General features: G+C 33.2%; 1 protein-coding gene and 1 pseudogene across 6 annotated transcripts; both read left to right on the forward strand.

Moving 5' to 3' along the window:
* Positions 1-210: 210 nt before the first annotated feature.
* Positions 211-2,306, forward strand: LOC120202518 (annotated as a pseudogene).
* Positions 2,307-4,447: 2,141 nt separating this feature from the next.
* LOC120202519 (indole-3-acetic acid-amido synthetase GH3.17-like) lies at positions 4,448-23,852 on the forward strand. 6 transcript variants are annotated; one of them, XM_039202941.1, is made up of 4 exons: positions 7,465-7,757; positions 22,137-22,238; positions 22,344-23,152; positions 23,281-23,852. In XM_039202941.1, exons 1-4 carry the CDS (start codon positions 7,480-7,482, stop codon positions 23,835-23,837), a joined length of 1,746 nt encoding a protein of 581 aa, XP_039058872.1. In that variant the 5' UTR covers positions 7,465-7,479; the 3' UTR covers positions 23,838-23,852. The 6 variants fall into 6 exon arrangements, with proteins under 6 accessions (XP_039058875.1, XP_039058872.1, XP_039058873.1 ...); XM_039202942.1 differs by lacking the exons at positions 22,137-22,238; positions 22,344-23,152; positions 23,281-23,852 and adding exons at positions 7,849-7,950; positions 8,055-8,863; positions 8,966-9,557; XM_039202940.1 differs by lacking the exon at positions 7,465-7,757 and adding an exon at positions 13,575-13,927.
* The last annotated feature ends 91 nt before the right edge of the window (positions 23,853-23,943 follow it).

Consider the following 23,943-nt stretch of genomic DNA (forward strand, 5'->3'; position numbering starts at 1 on the left):
TAGACAAAATCAGACAGTCCCAGAAACCATTTTACAAGAATAAAACGGATATTCGGATAAGACTATTATTAGGATATATACGAAAACCTCACTATATATTTAAATTTCAGAATGTCTGTTTGTTTATATCGCAAGGAGCCAAAAACAGGGACGAGGAAAAAAGAAGAAGAATAGAGCTGTCTGGGATTTAACCTCTTAACATTCTACAAATCACTAATAGGTTCGATGGAAACAAAGTGGTACGAAGAAGGGTTGAGGATGATCGAGGAGCTGACCACACATGCTGAGCGAATTCAAGATGAGTTATTGAGGGAAATTCTAAGTAGGAATGCAGGAACAGAGTATTTAAGGCGGTTCCTCCATGGCCGAACTGACAAACAACTCTTCAAGAAAAATGTTCCCGTTGTTGCTTATGAAGATATTAAGCCCTACATTGATCGGATTGCAAATGGGGAGAGATCCGATATCCTTTTAGCTGAACCCATTACAGGATTCCTTATGAGGCATGCATGAACATGTTGCTTTTGTTTGTATGCAATTCTTGTTATATTCTCTAACTAATTATCATTCTACCATCTGTTTGATGATATGCAGCTCTGGAACTTCGGGAGGGCAGCTAAAGATGACGCCTGTCACTGCTGAAGTTGCACAGAAGGGGGAATTATTTCGTACCTTGTACGAGTCTCCGGTGATGAAGTAAGGAACCCATTTCGTAATTTTTTTCCTTTTTGCTTATAAGGGGCAGTTTAGTCATAAAGCTAACAATTTGGGTTTTATCTATTTGATTCTGAAGGCACTTTGGTGACATAAACCAAGCCGGTAAAAGAATGGAATTTATGTTTGCTAGACCCGAGATTGAAACTCCTAGTGGCCTCACGGCAGCATCCGTCACAACAAGCATATACAAGGAGAGTTGGTTTAGAGCCATGTTACCCAAGTGTTACACGAGCCCCGTTGAGACCATCTTTTGCCCTGAGACCGAACAGAGCTTGTACTGTCAATTACTTTTTGGTTTAATCCAACGAGACGAGGTTGTCTTGGTTGGCTCAGTCTTTGCGTCTGCGTTGCTAAGAGCCGTTAAGTTTTTAGAAAATCACTGGCGAGAGCTATGCTCTGACATAAAAGCAGGTCAAATAAGCCATCGGATCACGGACTCGGGATGCAGAAGTGCAGCATCATTGATCATGAAGCCTAATCCACAACAGGCTGACTTGATAGAAAACATATGCAATTCTAAATCATGGGAAGGAATAATCAGAAAACTATGGCCTAAAGCAAACCATGTCCGTTGCATATGTACGGGAGTTATGAGACAATATACTGCTGAACTCGAGTTCTACAGCGGAGGGCTTCCTTTAGTTTCAGCTTTGTATGCTAGTTCGGAAGCTCATTGTGGGATTAATTTAAACCCTCTATGCAAACCTGCAGACGTGTCTTACACATTCCTCCCTAACATGGCTTACTTTGAATTCCTTCCTGTGAAGAATGACCATGATGAATCTATTGAAATGAAGAGCAACAACAATGAAGACACTGAACCTGTTGACCTTGTAAATTGAAGCCTGGTTACCGTTATGAACTACTTGTCACAACTTCTGCAGGTAAAATTTTCTCCTCCGTAACTCGAAGCATTAAATCTTACTAATTTTTCATCATACATCCTGGTTCTTAGTACATTAACCTGTTAGATAATGATCTACTAATGTTTGATGATATTCCATCATCTCAGGATTGTATCGATACAAAGTTGGAGATGTTCTTATGGTGACTGGCTTTCACAATAATGCACCTCAATTCCAATTTGTGGAGAGGCAAAATGTTGCTATAAGTGTAGACCAGGAAAAAACAAGCGAATCAGACCTCTTCAAGGCTGTGACAGAAGCAAAGGCCCTTCTCGATCCACTCGGATTCGTGTTGACAGAGTACACTAGCTATGCTGATACTTCCTCAGCACCAGGTCACTATGTCTTATTTTGGGAGCTCAAGCAAAAAGAAGGCAACAATTGCAAAGAGCTTGACCCAAAGATAATGGTAGAATGTTGCTATAGACTGGAAGGGTCATTGCATTATACATATAAAATCTACATGAAAAAGAATATAATTGCACCTTTGGAGATTAGGGTTGTAAAACAGGGAACATTTGATGCACTAATGGATCACTATGTGTCCAAAGGAGCATCTTTGAGCCAATACAAGAGACCTAGTTGCATTAAATCTTAAGGAAGCCTTGAAGATATTAGATTCAAGAGTGATAGGAAAGTTTTTCAGTCCAAAGTCACCTTCGTAAGTAGGTGTGTTATTTCAGTCCAAAGACCCTACTCTTTCCAATATTTAAAAACTTATATGAGAATAATTGCATGTTTTTATTAAATTACATGCATTTTCTATTAAATGAGATTGTGCTATACTGTTCATGTTTTTGGAACTGGCTTTTTAGTTTTATCCAAGTTGCTTTTTTCTTTTATTTTGGAATTTCTAGTTTGCTATGTTTCATACAATGACTATTTAAGTACCTTCTTTGGTTAATTGTATGAGAGTTCTAATATAAAATTAATTTTGTATATATTATATTATTATTTAATGAGAATTATATATGTTTATTTTTTTTCTCGTTAAAGTATATGATGACAAACAAAGATGAGATCAGGAAAGCTTGGACTGTTCGAGGGTTCCCAAGCACTCCACAATTCCAACATAAAATTTTCATAATACGCAGAGGGATTGGTCGCCAGCTCTTTTATTAATGATTAAATTTTTTTTTGAACGGATATTATTAATAGTCATTCAAAATTATTAAAGAATATTCATTAATTTAATGAGATGAGATATTAAATTTTTTACGTAAAATTAAAAGTTTAATCGAATATAAATAGTTATGAAAAGTATATAAGTATTCAAAAATATTTTCCAAATCCATGGTCAGCTTTGGCATCCTTACGAGATAGGACACCGATATATAAAAAAGTCGGTGAGAGCAGACTTTGTCCTCACCAAAGCCGCCATCATTTTAATATAATTTATCGTATCATCATTTCAAAAATTTCAGCTAATAAATTATCTTTCCACGTTTCAAGTAATTATTAATTAGCGATTTGTATACGTTTTGCTCCTATATTTTTGTCACTTATCCATGGGAATATGCTCTCAACAATTCAACGCATTAACCGCTTACTTTATTGATTAAATGAATCGTTTTTTAAAGATGTATATTGAGTAAATTGATCGTGAGTTAAGTAATGTTTGACTCGTGCTTACTAAAAAAAATTATTGTTTTATTCGACTCATTACTCGTTAAACTCATTAAAATTTTGTCCGACTCGTTGTTTGTTAAACTCATTAAAATTTTACTCGATTTATACTCGTTAAGAAATTTTGTTGCTCAACTAGTTGCTCATTAAGGTCATTAAACTCTTGTTCGACTCATTGCTCGTTAAGGTCACCGAATATTTTATTTTATTGTTTAACTATAAGTAAATTCTACTAACACTATATAAAACTTAATATAAACTTAACCAAAAAATTATCAAAAGAGTGTATAAAATAAATTACATTCTCCTTCCTTGTATGTTTTTCCGAATTCAGCTTGTTCATAATTTGCACCACCTCATCCTTGTCCCATGTAAGGATATGTGGAATCCCCTTTATTTGGTAGGTCGGGACACTCATCGAATTCAACCAGAAATCAAACAATATAACATGGATTCCAAAGAAAATTAATAAATTAACATCAACAACTTTATTCGCTTAAATAAATATTTTAACCAAAAAATCTTCAACACTCAATTACCTCTAATATTGCAAGGCAACCTTGCAAGTATATGTGCTTTTGGAACTTTTAGGAAATCACTATTGCCTCTATCAATTTGTCCGCAACGAATTTCGCCCAATTTAATTTGTCTTTCATCCCTTCATCACACAGCAAATTCAGATAGTCCATTCTCGGGGACGTATCACCCGTTGGAGCAAGAAATATTCTAAAAACATACAACAAAACTCTAGCCTTCAGATCATCACCAACGATTTTTGCTTTTAATCTCGAACTCGGCTTAGCTAATGTAACCTTTTACTTTATATTATACTTATTGTTGTATTCGTTCCACTCCTCCCTCTGAAAAACTTCTTCAACACATGTCCCTTCGTTTTTTAACTCCGACACGGTTACAACTTGTGCATCCCCCACAAGAGAATGATAGCCACAAAAAATGAAGCATACGGTTTTCAGTGTCAAATTTCTTAAACAATTTCCGACACAACTCCCTACGAATTTGTCATCCCTTTACCTTAATCAAAGTCTCAAAACATAATTCTTTCACAACATTGAGGTTTCCCCTCCTTTTCAACGTCTCCATTAAATTATGCAATCTTATCAAACTACATCTTGTGGATACTTCCTACATTTATTTAAAAACAAAAAATTGTGTTATGTTATGTTATACAAGACATTTAAAAAAATGTTATCTGCCTTGAAAAATATTCAGAATACCTTCTTCTCATGTCCACTCATCCATGCATTATAAACTTCTGTCTGTTTCTCCTTCATTTTTTCATAAGGTTCTTTCTCCTCTTCGCTCATCAACTTCCATTTTGCCTATGTTTCCTTTCTCACTTGCGATCAATGTTGCTTTTATCAATAATGTTGATAATAACTCATCTCTATAACCTTCTCAATTCAATTCACATACAAACAAAATCAACCTTCTTATCATTTTTTAAACTCCCTCCTAACGTCTACATTCTATTACACTGTAAACATTTCAAATTTATCATCAATCTAATTATCTATTATACTTTTAATCAATAACCACCTTTCAAACAAGTTGCAGACAAATACATGATCACTTATTAAAAGTGCATATATGCACATATTGGTTTCTTCGGCCTTCCCTCTGTCTCAGTCGTATCCTGGTCTTGAAAAACATCTTATCCCTTTTTTTGAGGCACAATTGACATGTCAAAATCTCCTATTTCATTCATTTCATTGACTGATTTCATCTTTTTCATCTTCTTCTTCCTTTACATTCAATTATTACAATATAAAACAGATTTCAACTACAATTTTTGTTATAAAATGTTATGTAAATGTAACAATAAATGATTATCTCATGACCGTTTATATCAATAACGGTTTAGTACAGTCACTTATCATGTACAACCTATAAAATTATCTACAATCCAATTTTTTGCCCTACAACCTATAATATTACATTTCGCTTGGTTTACTAACAATAATCAGTTATCATTCCTTCAACCTATAATAATAATCGATCATACGTTTCATAGCTTTACCCTCTACAATAAACCTTAATCACTAAACCCAAAATAACTTAATTGAAGAATTTGCAAACTAGGGTTTCGACAACGTACCTCTCTCTTCTTCAAATTGAGATTTCAGTTCTGTTCTTCTGACTTAATTTTTTACTTCTTATATGGATAACATATTCTTGAGATGAAAACCCCTTGCTTTGCTCTCTGATTCTTGCCTTTACTATAGTTAAATTGCTTATGTTATGTATAAATACTCGACACTTTACCATTTGTATCTAAATATGTGCATAGGTTCGATACTTTTAAATACAATTCTCCATTCCATTCTTTTTACAATTCAAAAGTATCGATATTCGGGGAAAAACTTTCGATATAATCGGTTTTCAACTAAAAAAATTGTACCCATCGACCGAAAAAATTATACATTACTTTAATGATATTGGTTGCAATTTAAAATTTTACCTTCTTAGTGTCACAACATTATTAAAAAATTGTTACCGTTATACATTTCAGTAATATTTTAGGTTTCGACTACAAAAATTAAGCTCCCATTGCCTTCTTCCTTCACACATTAATGTTATAAGTTGGTTTGTATACTATAACTGGTTTTGCTCTGAACTTGTTATACAATACGAAAATATCGAAATTCTTCTAAGTGAGTTTCGATACTAACCGGGAACATAACTTACCCGATTAAGCCATTCTTTTGTTTCCTAAACTACATGAAACTTAATATATTACGCTTAATTTAATATTTCAGGTAGCGATTAACCTATTTCATTAAGTTCCTTTAAATATTTTCGGTTACGCCGTTTTTTAACCTTATATTACACAGTCGTTCCTTAGAATTACCCGTCCCAAATTTTTATATTAAAAAAATACATGCATGCATGCAATTTGGTGAAACTATTTAAATATTGTATTTCAATTTTTTAATTTTAAAGATATTGTATATTTATTTTATAATTTTTAATCTATTTCAGTTATTACACTAAAAGTGGAGTTGAGTAATTACTAAAAGTGGAGTTAGGTAATTAGAAATTGATTTTATTATTCATTTTAATTTTTTTAAATTTAAAAAATTCAAGTACAGTAAAATTACTTACATGCCTGCTCGGCGCTCGCTTCAGTCCCGGCCTGCAAGCCCCCTACTCCCCTGCTCCGCCGCTGCCATGCTGCAATTGTGCAGCGAAATTGAATTTAAGTGCACAGTGAAGACGCCATATAGGTATGGCGTCCCACAAGTTTTTTATTCAAAAAAAAAATTACAGTGAAGATGTCATGTAAATATGACTTCTCGTATTTTTTAATTAAAAAAATTTCGTCAATAGTTAAGACGTCATGTATTTTTTTTAATTTAAAATATTATTTTCTAAACAAATCAAAATTTATTTTCTAAACTTGACGTGTAACTAAGAACTCTTCGTATGAAGGACAATAAAAAGATTTATTAGCTGACATTATTCTCATATGTAATAGGGTAAGGGAAGGTAGGATAGTAGGATGCCTCTAACGTCAAGTTGAGAACAGCTTCCGTGGAAAACCTCCAGCATTATGAATTGCCTACCGTGAGACTCGACCCTACGATCACCACAACCACAAGGTTAAGAATTATTTTATAATTTAATTTTTGGGTAAAATGTTTATAAATGGTTTCAAATTATAAGATATTATTTTGTTTAGTTCCATACTATTAAAAATTATAAAATGTTCATCTGATTATAAGATATTACTTTTTTGAGTTTCTCGTCTATTAAAAATTAAAAGATTAACATGCATCCGAGTTAGATGTTAACAAACTGACTTAGATATGATAGTCGTTTTAGATTCTGAGATCATATTTTATCATATCTCAACTAGCAGATTAATGTCTAACTCTGACTACTGTCAATTTTTTAATAAAAAATTACGAGTTCAAAACGTAATAAATAGTCGGAAGACTATTTTATAACTTTTAATAATCGAGAGACTCAACAAATCAATATTTAATAAGAAATTTTTGTAATTTTTAGTAATAAAAAATTTAACAAAATACCATCTTATAGCCAATAACCATTTCTATACGTTACCATTAATTATATATATATATATATATATATATATATATATATATATATATATATACATATATTTAGCAGTAGGTGTGTGTTTGTATTTAAAAGTAGATAGAACACTTCCAAGAGAACACGCTAGAGTGGTCGAGTAATAGATTCGATGGAAACAAATTGGTATGAAGGTGGGTTGAGGATGATTGAGGAGGTGACCACAAATGCTGAGCGAATTCAAGATGAGTTATTGAGTGAAATACTCGATAGAAATGCAGGAACAGAGTATTTAAGGCGATTCCTCCATGGCCAAACTGACAAACAACTCTTCAAGAAAATTGTTCCCGTTGTTGCTTATGATGATCTTAAGCCTTACATTGATCGGATTGCTAATGGGGAGAGATCGGATATCCTTTTAGCTGAACCCATTACTGGTTTCTTTATGAGGCATAGACTTGTTGCTTTGTCTATTTGGCAACCTTGTTATATTTCCCTTCCTTCCTCCTAATTATTCTACCATCTGTTTGATAATATGCAGCTCTGGAACTTCGGGAGGGAAGCCAAAGCTGACGCCTGTCACTGCTGAAGTTGCACAGAAGTGGGAATTATTTTATACCTTATACGAGTCTCCGGTGATGAAGTAAGGAACCCATTTTGAAGTTTTTTTTCTCTTCTTTTTTGCTTTTATAGGAGCAGTTTAGTCCTAAAGCTAACAATTTGGGTTCCATCCATTTGATTCTAAAGGCGCTTTGGTGACATAACCCAAGCCGGTAAAAGAATGGAATTTATGTTTGCTAGACCCGAGATTGAAACTCCTAGTGGCCTCACGGCAGCATCTGTCTCAACAAGCATATACAAGGAGAGTTGGTTTAGAGCCATGTTACCTAAGTGTTACACAAGCCCCGTTGAGACAATCTTTTGCCCTGAGCCCGAACAGAGCTTGTATTGTCAATTACTTTTTGGTTTAATCCAACGAGATGAGGTTGTCTTGGTTGGTTCGGTCTTTGCATCCACGGTGCTAAGAGCCATTAAGTTTTTAGAAAATCACTGGCAAGAGCTGTGCTCTGACATAAAAGCAGGTCGAATAAGCCATCGAATCACGGACTTGGGATGCAGAAGTGGAGCATCGTTGATCATGAAGCCTAATTCACAGCTGGCTGACTTGATACAGAACGTATGTAATTCTAAATCATGGGAAGGAATAATCAGAAAACTATGGCCTAATGCAAACCATGTCCGTTGCATATGCACGGGCGTTATGAGACAATATACCGAAGAACTCGAGTTCTACAGCGGAGGGCTCCCTTTAGTTTCAGCTTTCTATGCTAGCTCGGAAGCTCAGTGTGGGATTAATTTAGAACCTCTATGCAAACCTGCAGATGTCTCTTACACATTCCTCCCTAACTTGGCTTATTTTGAATTCCTTCCTGTGAAGAATGACCATGATGAATCTATTGAAATGAGGAGCAAAAACAAAGATGACAATGAACCTGTTGACCTTGTAAATGTGAAGCCTGGTCACCGTTATGAACTACTTGTCACAACTTCTGCAGGTAAAATTTTCTCCTTTGTAAGTCGAACCATTTAGTCTTAGTACATTAACCTGTTAGACAATGATCTACTCTAGTTTCATGATATTCCTTCCTTCATTTCAGGATTATATCGATATAAAGTTGGAGATGTTCTTATGGTGACCGGTTTTCACAATAACGCACCTCAATTCCAATTTGTGGAGAGGCAAAATGTTGCTATAAGTGTAGACCAGGAAAAAACAAGCGAATCAGACCTCTTCAAGGCTGTGACAGAAGCAAAGGCCCATCTCGATCCACTCGGATTCGTGTTGACAGAGTACACTAGCTATGCTGATACTTCCTCAGCACCAGGTCACTATGTCTTATTTTGGGAGCTGAAGCAAAAAGAAGGCAACCATTGCAAAGAGCTCGACCCAAAGGTAATGGCAGAATGTTGCTATAGAGTGGAAGAGTCGTTCCATTATACATATAAAATCTATAGGAAAAAGAATATAATTGCACCTTTGGAGATTAGGGTTGTAAAACAGGGAACATTTGATGCACTAATGGATTACAATGTGGCCAACGGAGCATCTTTGAGCCAATACAAGAGACCTAGTTGCATTAAATCTAAGGAAGCCTTGAAGATATTAGATTCAAGAGTGATAGGAAAGTTTTTCAGTCCAAAGTCACCTTTGTAAGTTAATGCGTGTGTTATTTCAGTCCAAAGACCCTACTCTTTCCAATGTTTAAAAGCTTATATGAGAATAATTACATGTTTTATTGAATTACATGCATTTTCTAGTAAATTATATATGCTATGTCATTCTTGTTTTTTTGGAACTGGCTTTTTAGTTTTATCCAAGTTGTTTTTTTCTTTTATTTTGGAATTTCTAGTTTGCTATGTTTCATACAATGACTATTTAAGCACCTTTCTTTGGTTAATTGTATGAGAGTTCTAATTTAAAATTAATTTTTTAGGTTTTATATTATTATTTAATGAGAATTATTTGTCATGTTTATCTTTCTCTCGTTAAAGTTTACGATGACAAACAAAGATGAGATCAGGATCTTGGCGAGCAACTAAAGGCTCTCGTTAAATACACGGCTTTCATATGATAATATTATTTAAAAATATCACAGCTAAGCCGCCATCATTTATTATAATTTGTCATGTTTACCGAGTTAGTCGATCGCGAGTTGAGTAATGCTTGACTCGTTCTCGTTAAAAGATTTTGTTGTTTGACTCGACTCATTACTCGTTAAACTTATTAAAATTTTGTCTGACTCGTTGCTTGTTAAGCTCATTAAAAATTTACTCGATTCGTGCTCATTAAGAAATTTTGTTGCTTTACTCTTGCTTGTTAAGAAATTTTGTTGCTCGACTCGTTGCTCATTAAGGTCATTAAACTCTTGCTCGACTCATTGCTCGTTCAGTTTTTTGAATTTTTTATTTTATTTTTTAACTATAAGTAAAATATACTAATACTATATAAAATTTAATATAAACATAAATTAATAAATTTAACTGAAGAATTATTGAAAGAATGTATAGAATAAATTGAAAGTCTACAACCAAAATAACAATCAATAAATATATTAAAATAATAATTAAAGTTTGATTTGGGTGTAGTAAAATAATAATTATTAATTATTAAATTAATATTTTTAATTTTTAATTAAAAAAATAATAGATTAATAATTTATCATCTTGTATATTATCTATTACCAAATTAGTAATTTTTCAATGAGTTAAATTTTTAATATAACTACGAAAAGGTTAAAAAAAATTAACGAGTTGTTCGTGAACTTATCGAGTCTAATTGAATTTTGTTCAACTCAGCTTGCTAAGGTTTCGAGTCGAGTCAACCGGAGTCGAGCTTTTACCAAGTCGAGTTCAAGTTGTTCTCGAGCTGCTCAACTCAATAATCACCCCTAATTATTGTTATTCCTAGAGTTCATGAGTTCGAGCACCAATGACTACAGCAGAGTGATTGAATGTTCATTATCAAATAACTAAAATTATTTAGAACATATACTATTTATTCTCTATAACTAATATATTCTTAATGCCAAAATAAACACGTAGTATTTTAAAATATTACAATTCGTGTTATAAAAAATTTATCAATAATTCACGTGACATTGATAATAACGCAACATTATTTTAAGAAGTTACGTGTGTAATTATAAAAATAAAAAATAATAGAGAAAAACATTTCATATAATTAATAATATAAAAGTTTTATACCAATCACTTAAATATTATATTTATTGCTTTTATAATAACTATTTAACTTGATGTAGTTATTAAATATTTTTTACCCTTGAATTCTAGATTTAATCCTTTAGAACTCTTTTTAAAATTTTTATTAATAAAATGATGTCATATATAATTGTATTATTAAAAGATTAAATTTATTAAATTAAATTAAAATAATTTGTAGGATAAACTATAAGATTAATCACTTTCGTTTGAGTTTTGTAAACTTTTCAAATTCAAAATAATAATAATATTTGACTACTTTTATTTTTATTTAATTAAGATTATGTTACTTACGTTTTTTTATTTAATTAAGATGTGACCACTAAGGTTAACTGTCATTAGACTTTTAACGAATTGCTAACGTAATGGTCACTAATGTTTGAGTAAATTTTTGTATTCGCCATTGAAGTTTTAAAAGTAACAAATTAGTCATTAAAACATCAAATAAATCATTGAACGATGATTTTATATCTAATTTATTCCAAAAGCTTTCTATATTTTTTGTTCATTATTCGAAATATTCGATTGTTTTAAGTCCAAAAAAGTTAATTTATGAGTTTTTTTTTAATTTAAAAGCTATATATATATTGGAAAATTTTGAAACCTTTTGGGGTAAATTATATATAAAATAATATTCAAGGACTTATTTGATGCTTTAGTGATCAATTTGTTACTTTTAAAACTTTAATGGGGGAAATAAAAATTTGCTTAAACATTAGTGATCGTTTATATAATTTACTCATTTTAATTTTATAATTTCACAATGTCAACTATATGTTAATGGTATTGTAATGATTAACTTTCAGTGACCACATCTTAATTAAATAAAAAATAAAAGTGATTAAATATTATATTTTTAAAGTCAATTTAAAAGAGAGTGTAAAACTTAAAAAGAATTGATCAATTTTGTCGTTTACTCTAATTTATAATATTAACAATAAATTTAATAAATTGTTTTTAAATTAAAAAATTAATTAAATATATAAATAAGAAACATTAAATATTACTCAATACTCTATAGTCAGCTTTTAAGAATCATTTATTGTATGTACTTATAAATTTTTCCCTCAACAATTATAAATATAATTTATGTCATATTTTATGATAACAATAGATAATATTTTTTTATTAAGTTAAAGTGATTGCAAAGTAGTATCTATTCTAAATACTCTTAATCATTTGACAATTAATGTTCAATCACCCTGCTGCAGTCGTTGGTGCTCGAACCCGTGACCTCTTAGAACAACAACGATTCCTTTAATCACTGAGATAAATTACTTCGTATAAATATATACATTATAAATATGTGTCCGTAATTATGAATTTTAAACTAACATTATATTAATAAAAAAAATTATTTCTAGTATATTTGAGTAAAAGAAGCCATTATTACATTCCAAAATCTTTAGCTGTAATTAGCAAATCAGTATAGGTTTGAGTACTTCCCGTCTGCCACTATTATTCTAATAAAAGAACATGGTTTCTAATATTAGAGATTGGCACGGGTCGGGTTTGGGTCAACCTGCCCCAACTTAAAAAATATATACACTCTATCTGATTTAATTTTTTGAGATAAAATCTGAACTCGACTAGATCTGATCTGAAATCAACTAGATCTGATCTGAAATAATAAAAAATATTATTTTTATTTAATAAAAAAATTTATTCAATAAAAACAGAAATTTAATTGAAAAATAATATATAAAGGGATATTTTGTAATTATCTTTAAATATATAATGTAAAATCATATTTTTTCAGGTCGGGTCCGGTCATATTTTTTCACCATAAACTTGAACCTAAATTTTTTAAAAAAACTCATCCGATCGGGTCGAGTCATGTCAGAACTCGTCGACTTTGGGTCTCATCCTATTCCTGATTTCTATTAATAAAATTAAAAATATAAAATGATCTAATTAATAAGTAAAATTTTTATTTGAATAACAAAATAGAACCATTTCATAATTTAATACAAAAAAGTGTTATTATTTTTTTGGCAGTAAGGGGTGTTTGCATTTCAAAGCAGCGGAAACACTTAGGGATGGACATAAAATTCGAATCAGACGGGTTTCGACTCGATCTGATCAGATAAGATTAAGTTTTTCAAAAAAAAAAAAATTCGGGTCGGGTCGGTCGGGTTTTTAAAGGTGATGTTCGGGTTGAGTTGTATTCGAATTTAAGGTGAAAAATACTTGACTCGAAAAAATATATTTTTATCTTATATATTTAAGAATAATTACAATAATATCCATCTATATATATATATTTTTAATTAAATTATTATTTTTATTAAATAAAAATAATATTTTTTTATTATTTTAGATCGGATTGGATCAGATTTATATTTTATCTTCAAAATTTCGGGTCAAATTCAGATTGAGTTGATGATATATATTTTTTAGTCGGATTAATTCTGGTGAAGGATGTAAAAGTTTTGGATCGGGTCGGGTTGGCTGAAACCCGAACCCGATCCATGCCATCCCTAGCTCAAACACCCCAAGTGAGGACACAGGAGCTGTTTAGAACTTATCCTTTGAACAGTTTAGAAATCAGTAATAGATTCGATGGAAACGAAGTGGTGTGAAGATGGGCTGAGGATGATCGAGGAGTTGACCACAAATGCCGAGCGAATTCAAGATGAGTTATTGAGGGAAATACTAAGTAGAAATGCAGGAACGGAGTATTTAAGGCGATTCCTCCATGGCCAAACTGACAAGCAACTCTTCAAGAAAAATGTTCCCGTTGTTACTTCTGAAGATCTTAAGCCTTACATTGATCGGATTGCTAATGGGGAGAGACCTGATATCCTTTTAGCTGAACCCATTACAGGCTTCTTTATGAGGCATGCATGAACATGTTGCTTTTTTTGTTTACAAATCTTGTTATATTCTCCTTTCATCTGACTAATTATCATTCTACCATCTGTTTAATTATCATTCTACCATCTGTTTGATGATATGCAGCTCTGGAACTTCGGGAGGGAAGCCAAACCTGATGCCTGTCACTGCTGAATTTGCTCAGAAGCGGGAATTATTTCATACCTTGTACGAGTCTCCGGTGATGAAGTAAGGAACCCATTTTTGTAATTGTCTTTTCCTCCTTTTTTGCTTTATAGGGGCAGTTTAGTCCTAAAGCTAACAATTTGGGTTTTATCCATTTGATTCTAAAGGCACTTTGGTGACATAAACCAAGCCGGTAAAAGAATGGAATTTATGTTTGCTAGACCCGAGATTGAAACTCCTAGTGGCCTCACGGCAGCATCCGTCACAACAAGCATATACAAGGAGAGTTGGTTTAGAGCCATGTTACCCAAGTGTTACACGAGCCCCGTTGAGACCATCTTTTGCCCTGAGCCCGAACAGAGCTTGTACTGTCAATTACTTTTTGGTTTAATCCAACGAGACGAGGTTGTCTTGGTTGGCTCAGTCTTTGCGTCTGCGTTGCTAAGAGCCATTAAATTTTTAGAAAATCACCGGCAGGAGCTGTGCTCTGACATAAAAGCAGGTCAAGTAAGCCATCGGATCACGGACTCGGGATGCAGAAGTGCATCATCATTGATCATCAAGCCTAATCCACAACTGGCTGACTTGATAGAAAACATATGCAACTCTAAATCATGGGAAGGAATAATCAGAAAACTATGGCCTAAAGCAAACCATGTCCGTTGCATATGTACGGGCGTTATGAGACAATATACCGCCGAACTCGAGTTCTACAGCGGAGGGCTTCCTTTAGTTTCAGCTTTCTATGCTTGCTCGGAAGCTCAGTGTGGGATTAATTTAGAACCTCTATGCAAACCTGCAGATGTCTCTTATACATTCCTCCCTAACTTGGCTTATTTTGAATTCCTTCCTGTGAAGAATGACCATGATGAATCTACGGAAATGAGGAGCAACAATGAAGACACTGAAACTGTTGACCTTGTAAATGTGAAGCCTGGTCACCATTATGAACTACTAGTCACAACTTCTGCAGGTAAAATTTCCTCCTTTATAAGTCTAACCATTTAATCTTAGAACATTAACCTGTTAGACAATGATCTAATCTAGTTTCATGATATTCCTTCATTTCAGGATTATATCGATATAAAGTTGGAGATGTTCTTATGGTGACTGGTTTCCACAATAACGCACCTCAATTCCAATTTGTGGAGAGGCAAAATGTTGCTATAAGTGTAGACCAGGAAAAAACAAGCGAAGCAGACCTCTTCAAGGCTGTGACAGAAGCAAAGGCCCTTCTGGATCCACTCGGATTCGTGTTGACAGAGTACACTAGCTATGCTGATACTTCCTCACCACCAGGTCACTACGTCTTATTTTGGGAGCTGAAGCAAAAAGAAGGCAACCATTGCAAAGAGGTTGACCCTAAGATAATGGCAGAATGTTGCTATAGAATGGAAGAGTCATTGCATTATACATATAAAATCTATCGTAAAAAGAATATAATTGCACCTTTGGAGATTAGGGTTGTAAAACAGGGAACATTTGATGCACTAATGGATTACAATGTGGCCAACGGAGCATCTTTGAGCCAATACAAGAGACCTAGTTGCATTAAATCTAAGGAAGCCTTGAAGATATTAGATTCAAGAGTAATAGGAAAGTTTTTCAGTCCAAAGTCACCTTTGTAAGTTAATGTGTGTGTTATTTCAGTCCAAAGACCTACTCTTTCCAATGTTTAAAAGCTTATATGAGAATAATTACATGTTTTATTGAATTACATGCATTTTCTATTAAATTAGGCTATTCTTGACATGTATAACATGCGTTAGTGTTTGCTCCCAAAAGAGGTATAAATTCTGTGCAGTTTTTTTCAGCCTCAAACTGTATGGATGTTTTATATGTGAAAAATTAGGTGGACATGCAAATTGGATAGTATTATAATGATCCCAGGCTTGAATGCTGAGAAAAGATTCTCAGGTTGTATCTATTGTAGTCGTATGAAACTGGGAAAACAATATTGGTGATATTGTGATTTGCATGTTAAATCTGTGGATAGTATTGTTGCAGTTGCAACTTGTGGTGAAGCGGGAAAGGGATCTTATTTGTACTATTCTATGGTATGATAGAATAGTTCATGGGCTGACCACCGTCCATGAGGTGGATTGGCCCTTGACCATAGCTTTTCAGTCAAAAGACTCGAGCCAACTTGGATGCTATTATTAGGCGTTGGCTGGCTCTTGGTTCAATGGTTGTGGAACTACGAGTTATGGTTGGGCGGAATGTCGAAAATGCAAGACATGTAAGAGGCATATTTATCATGTCACAAAAAAATATACTTATTTTTTTCTTTCCGAATAACTTTGTTTATGACGAGCTTTAGACAAGGAAGATACATCTTATAGACTTATACGGTGAAAAAGCCAAAATGCAGAACAGATTCCAAATTTATTGTGGGAAATTAATATTATTTTAGAACCTGTAAAGAATCCTTACAACTTCTTGCAAAGTCGTAAAACGGGGAGATTTTACGGTACACCAGCTTAATGTTATTGTGGGAAATTTGTTGCTCCTCCCTTTTCATAGTGCTGCCTTGAATTCCGAGACGCGGGAGGAGGTTGCTATCAAGAAAATCGGGAACGCTTTCGACAACCGGATCGATGCCAAGAGGACTCTGCGAGAGATCAAGCTTCGTCGTCACATGGATCATGAGAATGTGAGTCCTCTTGGCTCTGTCGTTCACATGTTGTTCATGTAAATCGACCCGTAATTGTATACGGGTGCTAATGACATGAGACTCCTTTTCTTCTTCAGGTGGTCGCCATCAAAGACATCATACGGCCTCCACTAAAGGAGAACTTTAATGATGTCTACATTGTTTACGAACTCATGGACACTGATCTTCGTCAAATCATTCGATCTAACCCATCGTTGACAGATGATCATTGTCGGGTCGGTATCAAATACTTGCTGTAGTATTCAATATACATGGATAGAAACGTTATCCGTTTTCTGTTAGCAACTTAGAAGCTGAAACAATTGTTGATTCTGCACTGCTACTCTTGCAGTACTTTCTATATCAGATTCTACGAGGGCTGAAATATGTACATTCAGCAAATGTTTTGCATCGTGATTTAAAGCCCAGTAATTTGCTTCTGAATGCGAATTGTGACCTTAAAATTGAAGATTTTGGGCTTGTAAGGACTACATCCGAAACTGATTTTATGACAGAGTATGTAGTTACTCGGTGAAATCATGCCTAGACAACCCCTCTTCCCTGGCAAAGACTACGCGCATCAGCTGAGGCTTATCACAGAGGTATGCTTTCTACAATCTTCGAGAAAACGTACTAAAAATGTAAATATGACCACAGTCCCATACACGATAAAGTTTATGACCACAGATACGATAAATAATATCAAATTGATAAAGTGAATTGTGGGCTGAATAAATACCAGTATTTTCTATAAAAATGTAAATACGAGTATACAGTCCCATACCAAAACATAATATCATAACCATTTTTTACGAAAAATTTAATTAAAAATAATCATGACTTTATTTTGGAAGTTTGAAATTTTTACGAAAAAATTAATTAAAAATAAGGGTAAAGTATAGTAATGGTCACTAATTTTTTTTAAAGTTTTCATTTAGGTCCCCCAACTTTTAAAACTTGCAATACAGTCCCCCAACATTTAGTCCATTTGCAATATGGTGCCTGACGAAACCGGCCGTTTGACGCCGTTACACCGCTGTTAGTACGTTTGCAATATGGTCACTGAACTTTTTAGGCGCTTGCATTTAGGTCCTCTAACTTTTAAAACTTGCAACACAGTCCTTAATTTCATTCTAAACCCCAAATTCTTTTTCGATCTCGAATTCCCTTTTTCGTTTCTCTCTTCTCATTTCCAGCGTAACTTTTCAGTCAGGGATGCATGGGAAATTCTAATCTAACTTTGAATTATGTGGAGGTGTTGACTTGAATAAGGTCCATTGAGAGAAGACCTGACCAAGGGATTATCGGGACCATCAACGGTTCAAGGTGTAATGTTAGATACATGTCATCTCAGGTGAAGCATATATGTTCGATGAAATTGGTGGGTGTCGAATCCAACAAATAATAATACTTGCTTTTAGAAATATAAATTTTAGTAGCGATAAGCAAGGTCGAATCCACAGGAATTGGGTAGACTTATTTTAATGAAAATTAAAGCAAATAAAAGGGGTTTTGAAATTGAGAAAAAGAAAAAGAAAAAACAATTATAATCAACTAAGAATTTAGAGGAATTAATATCAAACAAATATCCAACTAAAGGTATAATTTCAGAATTGGTTCAGATAATTGATCATAGATGCAATGATAAAATCTTCTACGTTTCACTAAATTGGTTATGATTATTGACAAGCTCTGACAACATGTCTCTCATTAGTTTCTTGATAATCAAGAGAAGCTCTTTGATTATTTCCCTTTTTACTTATCAAATTAAATGATTGTGAGAAAAAAATGGGGTTAGAAATGTAGAGTTGACAAATACTACTAATATGAACTAAGTATCATTGTTGAAAGTCACCAACAAAGCTGAAATTATTTTATATAAATGACATATAATAATTTCTTCGTTTAATCATTTTGGTTAAATATTTTCCAACAGATGATCAAATATAATGAAATCCCAAACAACGCATTCACCTCTCAGTTTCTTTCGCAACTCGAAAGGCATCATGACAGGGTCAAGTAGCTGCTCCAAATATACTACCTTGTCATGATGTATTTCGAGTTGCGTGGATGCAAAATTGTCTTCTAAAGCTATAATTCAATACAATTCAACTGTAAAATTTCAAAAACATGTAAAAAATCAAATTCGTTCACGATATATCAGTCTCATAATCAACATGAACTTATTAAGCATATGAAATATGCCTAGAATTATGAACTACATGAAATTTTCTATTACTAATCTCTCAATTACTCAATTTTATCCACATGTTTAGAATTGACCAACCATTTTCTATTACTAATCTCTCAATTACTCAATTTTCTAAAAAAAATAAGCATATGAAAAATGCCTAGAATTATTAACTACATGAAATTTTAAATTTAATTATCTTATAGGTCATTTTTCAGCTAAAATTTCTCTATATTTATTATCAATATTACCCCAATTTCTAGGATCATAAATATCCAATTGGGAGACTAAGTATTGAACAATCCCAACATCTTCAGCATTATACTCATTTATGCATAATTATAGTCATTTAAATTAGAAATGTCATCATCTATATGATTTAGAATATTATCATGATCATTTGCATTAGTAGCATCCGCATTGGTATAATTTAAAGAATTATCAAGATTATTTAAATTCATATAAACATCATTTAAATTTTCATTAGAAGGCTCTCATACTCTATTTTTAAAGAATTTGTCAAGAACTATCTTTTGTGATTCTATTAACTTATCTCTTCGTTGTTTTTCTTTTTCGCTATCATACAAATGTTTTTAGGCGACATTACTTGACAATAAAATTAAAAGATAATAGCACCTGTAAAATGGGAATATCTCCGATCGAAGTATTTATATACCAAATTCGTAACACTGTAATGACTGAACTATGAAATTAAGTAAATAATTTACATTAGAATTTTAAAAATCAAATCTTCAATGTACTATCTTTCTTTACCCAAACAAAAATATAATTCAATAAAATATATATTTTTTAAAAACCCAACAACTTGGTGTTGATAAATATAATAAATACATAAGAAAACCAACAAAGAAAACCACAAAAGAAATAGATCCCAAAAGAGTTTTACCTTAAGAGTTATGTTTGAACTTAGAATTAAATTGAGATTACTCAAAGAAAGAAGATGGATAATTTATATATCCACGTTTGACATTTTCATATCCAGAATTTATTAAACAAAAATAAAAGAGTAATTTATCCATAATATAGAAATAAGAAAAAAATTGGAAACATGATCTTACTTAGAATTTTAAGAACAATCTTTAATATGATTCAAACACCACAATTGATGATAAACAATTATGTTTATGAAAAATATAAGAAATTGAAAAGTGAGAGTAATAATTTGCAGATGTATTATGATATGAGGAAGAGAAATTATACTCAAAATTCTCTCTTCTCATTGAGTTTTAAAGAGAGAAAAATAACCGTTAACACAACTTTTTAGAATTTAAAAAGATCAAAGCTAAAAAGATTTAATTGATTTTTTTTGAAATTTTAGAAAAAAATATTAAATTAGAGTATTATTATAGGAAGTGGAACAATTGATTAACTTTAATATAAAATTTTAATAATGGTAGTTTATGGATTATTAACGTTATTACTTTTTTTAATGTTTGACAGCTTATTAATTTTTTTAATAAATTAATATTTCATGAGAATTAAAATTTATGGGCTTTGATCGTATCCTCAAAGCCCATAAGCAATACCAGAGGTTCGAATCATAGCGTTTGAGAATGGAGCAAACTGGGTTAGGAGGATCGCCCTCGCCTCTGCAGTACCCGATATGAATTAATCGGTCAATAGATCGAATAAAAATGGTTGTCCCTTGTTCCCATATGTAATGGGGTAAGGGGGAGGTAAGATAGTAGGCTGCCCCCAACACTAGGTTGAGAGCAACTTTCGTAGGAGACCTCCAAATTATGAAATGCCCTCCATCGGATTCGATCCCACGACCTCAAGATTAAGGACCTTGTACTCTACCAACTGAGCTGGATGGTCATTTCAATAGATCAAATACCAATAATTAATTAAAAAAAATTATGAACTTTGGGCGAACACTTCTCCTACTGGTCTATGGTGGTGGCCGGGACACTTGACTGAGATTGTCGATAGTGACCGAGGCTATCCAGTTAAGATTGTCGATGTGACCGAGATACTCGACTAGGATTGTCAATTAGTGATTGAGAGAGACCGTGAGAACTTTAAAACAGCTTCATTTTATCCCATATGTTAAGTTATATTGCGTCACTGCTTTGCTCAGGTTGATGCTATCGCTGTTGATGGCCGAACATAATATTATATCAATTCGAAAAAGCTACAAACTTCAATGATAATGTTTTGGTGGCTTCCCATCAACTATTTGGGAAAGTCAAAAAGCTACAAACTTTCTCTTTATGAAGTACAATACAAAAATGATGACCAGAATTGTTCTCCAATTTTCAATATATCGAAATGTGATCGACGGAAACCATTACAAATTGGTCAAATGGTTAGAATTATTTTATAATTTAATATTTGGGTAAAGTTTATGAATGACCTTCAACTATAGAATATTATTTTGTTAGTTGTTGTTTTGTTGAGTAACTCGATTATTAAAAGTTATAAAATCATCAACTGACTATTTATTATGTTTCAAACCCATATTTTTTCGTTAAAAGATCGATGTTTGTCTGAGTTAGATGTTAACATATTGATTGATATATGATAATTGTTTGAGATTTCGATATCATATTTTATCATATCTCCGTCAATATGTTAATGTCTAGTTAGACTGTCGTTAATTTTTCACATAAAAATACAAATTCAAAACATAATAAATAATTGAGTGATCATTTTATAACTTTAAATAGTTGATCATTAGTAGATAACTTTTAATAAACGAAAAATTCAATAAAACACTAGCGACCCTATATACCTTTTGTAGGTGTGTTTGTATTTAAAAGTAGATAGAACACTTCCAAGAGAACACGCCAGAGTGGTTGAGTAATAGATTTGATGGAAACAAATTGGTATGAAGGTGGGTTGAGGTTGATTGAGGAAGTGACCACAAATGCTGAGCAAATTCAAGATGAGTTATTGAGTGAAATACTCACTAGAAATGCAGGAACAGAGTATTTAAGGCGATTCCTCCATGGCCAAACTGACAAACAACTCTTCAAGAAAAATGTTCCCGTTGTTACTTATGAAGATCTTAAGCCTTACATTGATCGGATTGCCAATGGGGAGAGATCTGATGTCCTTTTAGCTGAACCCATTACAGGATTCCTTATGAGGCATGAGCATGTTGCTTTTGTTTGTTTGCAAATCTTGTTATTTTTCCCTTCCTTCCTCCTAATTATTCTACCATCTGTTTGATAATATGCAGCTCTGGAACTTCAGGAGGGCAGCCAAAGCTGACGCCTGACATTGCTGAAGTTGCAAACAAATGGCAATTATTTCGTACCTTGTACGAGTCTCCGGTGATGAAGTAAGGAACCCATTTTGTATATATATATATATATATATATTTGCTTTTATAAGAGCAGTTTAGTCCTAAAGCTAACCATTTGAGTTTATCCATTTGATTTTAAAGGCATTTTGGTGACATAAACCAAGGCGATAAAAGAATGGAATTTTTGTTTGCTAGACCAGAGATTGAAACTCCTAGTGGCCTCACGGCCACATCTGTCTCAACAAGCGTATACAAGAAGAGTGGGTTTAAAGCCATGTTACGTAAGTTTCACACAAGCCCTGTTGAGGCCATCTTTTGCCCAGAACCCGAACAGAGCTTATACTGTCAATTACTTTTTGGTTTGATCCAACGAGATGAGGTTATCTTGGTTGGCTCAGCCTTTGCATCTACCGTGCTAAGAGCCATCAAGTTTTTAGAAAATCACTGGCAAGAGCTGTGCTCTGACATAAAAGCAGGTCTAATAAGCCATCGGATCACGGACTCGGGATGCAGAAGTGCAGCATCATTGATCATGAAGCCGAATCCACAACTGGCTGACATGATACAGAACATATGTAAGTCTAAATCATGGGAAGGAATAATCAGAAAACTATGGCCTAAAGCAAACTATGTCCGATGCGTATGCACGGGCGTTATGAGTCATTATACCGAAGAACTCGAGTTCTATTGCAGAGGGCTCCCTTTAGTTTCAGCTGCATATGCTAGCTCGGAAGCTCAGTATGGGATTAATTTAAACCCTCTATGCAAACCTGCTGATGCCTCTTACACATTCCTCCCTAACATGGCTTACTTTGAATTCCTTCCTGTGAAGAATGACCATGATGAATCTATTGAAATGAGGAGCAACGACAATGAAGACACTGAATCTGTTGACCTTGTAAATGTGAAGCCTGGTCACCGTTATGAACTACTTGTCACAACTTCTACAGGTAAAATTTTCTCCTTTGTAACTCGAACCATTAAATCTTTCTAATTTTGCATCATACATCCTAGTTCTTAGTACATTAACCTGTTAGTTAATGATCTAATCTTGTTCGATGATATTCCTTCATTTCAGGATTATATCGATATAAAGTTGGAGATGTTCTTATGGTGACTGGTTTTCACAATAATGCACCTCAATTCCAATTTGTGGAGAGGCAAAATGTTGCTATAAGTGTAGACCAGGAAAAAACAAGCGAAGCAGACCTCTTCAAGGCTGTGACAGAAGCAAAGGCCCTTCTCGATCCACTCGGATTCGTGTTGACAGAGTACACTAGCTATGCTGATACTTCCTCAGCACCAGGTCACTATGTCTTATTTTGGGAGCTGAAGCAAAAAGAAGGCAACCATTGCAAAGAGCTTGACCCAAAGATAATGGTAGAATGTTGCTATAGACTGGAAGAGTCATTGCATTATACATATAAAATCTACAGGAAAAAGAATATAATTGCACCTTTGGAGATTAGGGTTGTAAAACAAGGAACATTTGATGCACTGATGGATCACTATGTGTCCAAAGGAGCATCTTTGAGCCAATACAAGAGACCTAGTTGCATTAAATCCAAGGAAGCCTTGAAGATATTGGATTCAAGAGTGATGGGAAAGTTTTTCAGTCCAAAGTCACCTTTGTAAGTAGGTGTGTTATTTCAGTCCAAAGATCCTACTTTTTCCAATATTTAAAAGCTTATATGAGAGAATAATTACATGTTTTATTAAATTACATGCATTTTCTATTAAA

The sequence above is a fragment of the Hibiscus syriacus genome, unplaced genomic scaffold (assembly GCF_006381635.1).
Source record: "Hibiscus syriacus cultivar Baekdansim isolate YM2019G1 unplaced genomic scaffold, ASM638163v2 tig00008843_pilon, whole genome shotgun sequence".
NCBI classification, from domain to species: Eukaryota; Viridiplantae; Streptophyta; class Magnoliopsida; order Malvales; family Malvaceae; genus Hibiscus; species Hibiscus syriacus.